Here is a 2,866-nt window from a genome sequence, read left to right on the forward strand (position 1 = left end):
CATCCAAAAGCAAGAAATAACCACGAAATTCATCACTTTAACTATCACTAGGCATCAATTAAGCTTCATTAGATGAAGGAGAAGGTTCATTCATTACTCACCTAGTAAAACAAGAGAGAGAGAGTTGCTTGACACCTTAGCTTATCCAAACACTTCACCAAACTACTAAATAACACCTAATGAAGAGATTTTATGGAGTAGAAACAAGTTTATGTGATTGTTTTGGAAGATTTGAGCTAGATAGAAGCTAGAAATTGGAAGAGTTTTCTTTCTTCTTTGTTCAAGATGGCCGACCAAGAGGGAGGAGGAAAGAGTGAATTTTTGGTAAGTTTTTGAGATATTTTAACTAAATGGTAAAAAGTCAAAAAAGTGAATAGTTGTCCAACAAGTCCAACCAATGAGATAGTGACACTTGTCACTCCATTTAAAGCATCTCTATCCTTTTTCTCTCTCACATCAATCACATCACAACCTCTACTTATCTCTTAACACCCGATAAATTTCACCCAGTGTCCGGAACTTAACCTAATTGGCCGAATTTTTCCGAACATTTCGCACTAGCGGGTCCCACGTCCGTTATATATCCTTAATTTCTCAAAAACTAACCGATACTAGAAAAATCATCTAAAACCTATATTTACTCATAAGAATTATCTGGGGAAAGTTCTAGTAAAGAAAAATGTAGAAAAGGCGGGCGATAAAGAAAAAAAAAAACCCACTTAAACTTTCTAATAAAATAAACTAGGGTTTTCAACCTTAACCGAGGTTAGGGTTTTACTCCTTAGCCTTAAAACCCGAATTCCATCCCACCGATTTACGAATAACCCTCATCTCAGCTTACGGACGGACTGGGGCCTCACAATCTCCCCCACTTAGGACAATTTCGTCCTCGAAATTAATTCTTTGGTCCAAGCGTACCTTCGAAACCCGCCGAAGGATTAGTCACTTCAGGTTGACCCATTGCATAGACTCTAGCTGGCCCTTTGGGTCGATTTTCCTCTGCATTTGACGGCTTAGCTGTAGTCCCTTCAGTCGGTGGCTTAGGTTTCTCCTTTTGTAACTTAGGGCACTGGGCGATCAGATGTTCTGCACTACCACACTTATAGCATCTTCGGATCGAACTGTTCTTCCAACAGTTTTCGTCAGTGTGATTGGCCCCACAGAAACCACAGATTGGCTTAATGCCCGCACTTGGCCCTCCACGCTGGGCACTCCTCTGGGGCTCTTGCCCTACTCGTCCTCCTCTTCCAAATTTACCCTGATTTAGGGTTCCTGCGGGTCGAAGACCATCTGTTCCTTGACTTTTCTTAGAAGGTGACTCACTTTGCGAGCTCTGTCCAGTCACCAAATGGCTCGAATCGGGTTGTCTTCGTTTCCTCTCATGAAAGGATTTTACCTGTCCCCTAGCTGTCTCAATCCGCTGTGCTTTTTCTAGTGTCTGGCCAAACGTGTCCAACTGAGCAGCTGCAAGTGCCTCCTGGATCTCCACATTTAAACCTTGAACGAAGCGGCGGATTCGTTTTTGCTCCGTTAACACTAACTCCGGGGCAAAACGGGAGAGCTTTGTGAACTGGGTCTCGTACTCCGCTACACTAAGTGTCCCTTGACGCAAGCGGATAAAATCATCTTCCCGTTTCTCTTGTACGATGGGAGGTAAATATTTTTCACTAAACTCTCGTGTAAAGTTGATCCATGTCCAGGGGGTCTGTTCCCGCTCCTACTTAGCTCTGATCACATTCCACCAGGCTCGAGCGGCCCCCTCAAACTGGAAAACAGCAAAAGATATCTGCCGCTCCTCCGAATACCTAAGTGCGGCAAATATATCTAGCATACGGTCCATCCAGTTTTCTGCTAGATCAGGGTTAGATCCACCTACAAACTTGGGGGGTGCGAATTTTTGGAACCGTTCTAAAGCACGGTCCTCTCCCTCGTGATTGCCCGGATTATTTCCCGGGTTTCCAGCAGCATTCCCATGGCCCTGACCCTGTTGGTCAACCATACGTTCCATCAAGTCAGCCATTCGCTGGATGGCTGTAGCTACTTGGTCTGGCTCTTGTTCACGTTCCATTTCAGGGCTTCGTCCTCGCCCTCTACCTCTACCTCGAGTACCGGAGGCCATTTAAATGCCAAAAGTCTATGGACCCAAGCATAACGTGTGCTTAGTATTCAAACTAGAAACAAAACAAAACACAAACAGATACACGAAAGGCACGCAAAGGATAGGTGCAAAAGATAATACTCGAATATATACATTTATTTACAAAGTCACACCAAAAGATATACAAATTACCCGACCTCCAGTCGGGTCAAAACCCAGTATACACACGAGCACTCTGGCTCCAAAATCTAGTCAGTCAACCAGATAACAAAAGAAATTAGCCAGGCCAGTTCTAACAAAAGTAATCTGCCAGCTAATCAAAATACGAAAGCGACCCTAAACGCCTCCCCTAGGGCCCCGGTTCCCTACGGAACCTAAAGTACCTAGCTCACCTATCTGCTCTGGCCCGGTAGCTCGTGGGGGTGCCTCCGCGGCCATGTCTAGTAAGACCCCACAATCAAACGTGATACTCCGGGCCCTCTCCCCGAGCTGCCTCTTCATAGCGAAGAGGTGCTGGTGTGTGTCTCGGAGATCCCGCTCCAGGTCCCTAACGCGCAACGCCTGCCAGCGGCTAAACTCTCTAGCCTCCTCCAGCTGCGCCCTCAAAGTCTCGACCGTCTGGTCTAGGTGATAACGCTCGTCATCAATCGCTAAGACAACCTCGTCAGGATAGCTATAGGTATACCAGCACGCACAGGGTCGGCGCGACACCTGGCCGAAGGGAGAATACAAAGTGTAGGGCTCCCCAAGCCTCCTCCGATAGCGGAT

The 2,866-nt window shown here is 46.3% G+C and overlaps 1 protein-coding gene across 1 annotated transcript; it reads right to left on the bottom strand.

Moving 5' to 3' along the window:
• Positions 1–895: 895 nt before the first annotated feature.
• Positions 896–2,068, bottom strand: LOC113757054. The gene is made up of 2 exons (XM_027300462.1): positions 1,834–2,068; positions 896–1,638 (listed from the first exon to the last, which is right to left on the bottom strand). Exons 1-2 carry the CDS (start codon positions 2,066–2,068, stop codon positions 896–898), a joined length of 978 nt encoding a protein of 325 aa, XP_027156263.1.
• Between the last annotated feature and the right edge of the window lie 798 nt (positions 2,069–2,866).

This window comes from Coffea eugenioides, unplaced genomic scaffold (assembly GCF_003713205.1).
Source record: "Coffea eugenioides isolate CCC68of unplaced genomic scaffold, Ceug_1.0 ScVebR1_2676;HRSCAF=3749, whole genome shotgun sequence".
NCBI lineage: Eukaryota > Viridiplantae > Streptophyta > Magnoliopsida > Gentianales > Rubiaceae > Coffea > Coffea eugenioides.

Excerpts from the sequence above, each read along its gene's own strand:
- LOC113757054 (XM_027300462.1), bottom strand. The coding sequence starts at position 2,068 with ATGGAACGTGAACAAGAGCCAGACCAAGTAGCTACAGCCATCCAGCGA. Across the intron at positions 1,639-1,833 it reads AGCAGAAAACTGGATGGACC|AGAAACGGGAAGATGATTTT; the intron begins GTATGCTAGATA and ends CCATCGTACAAG.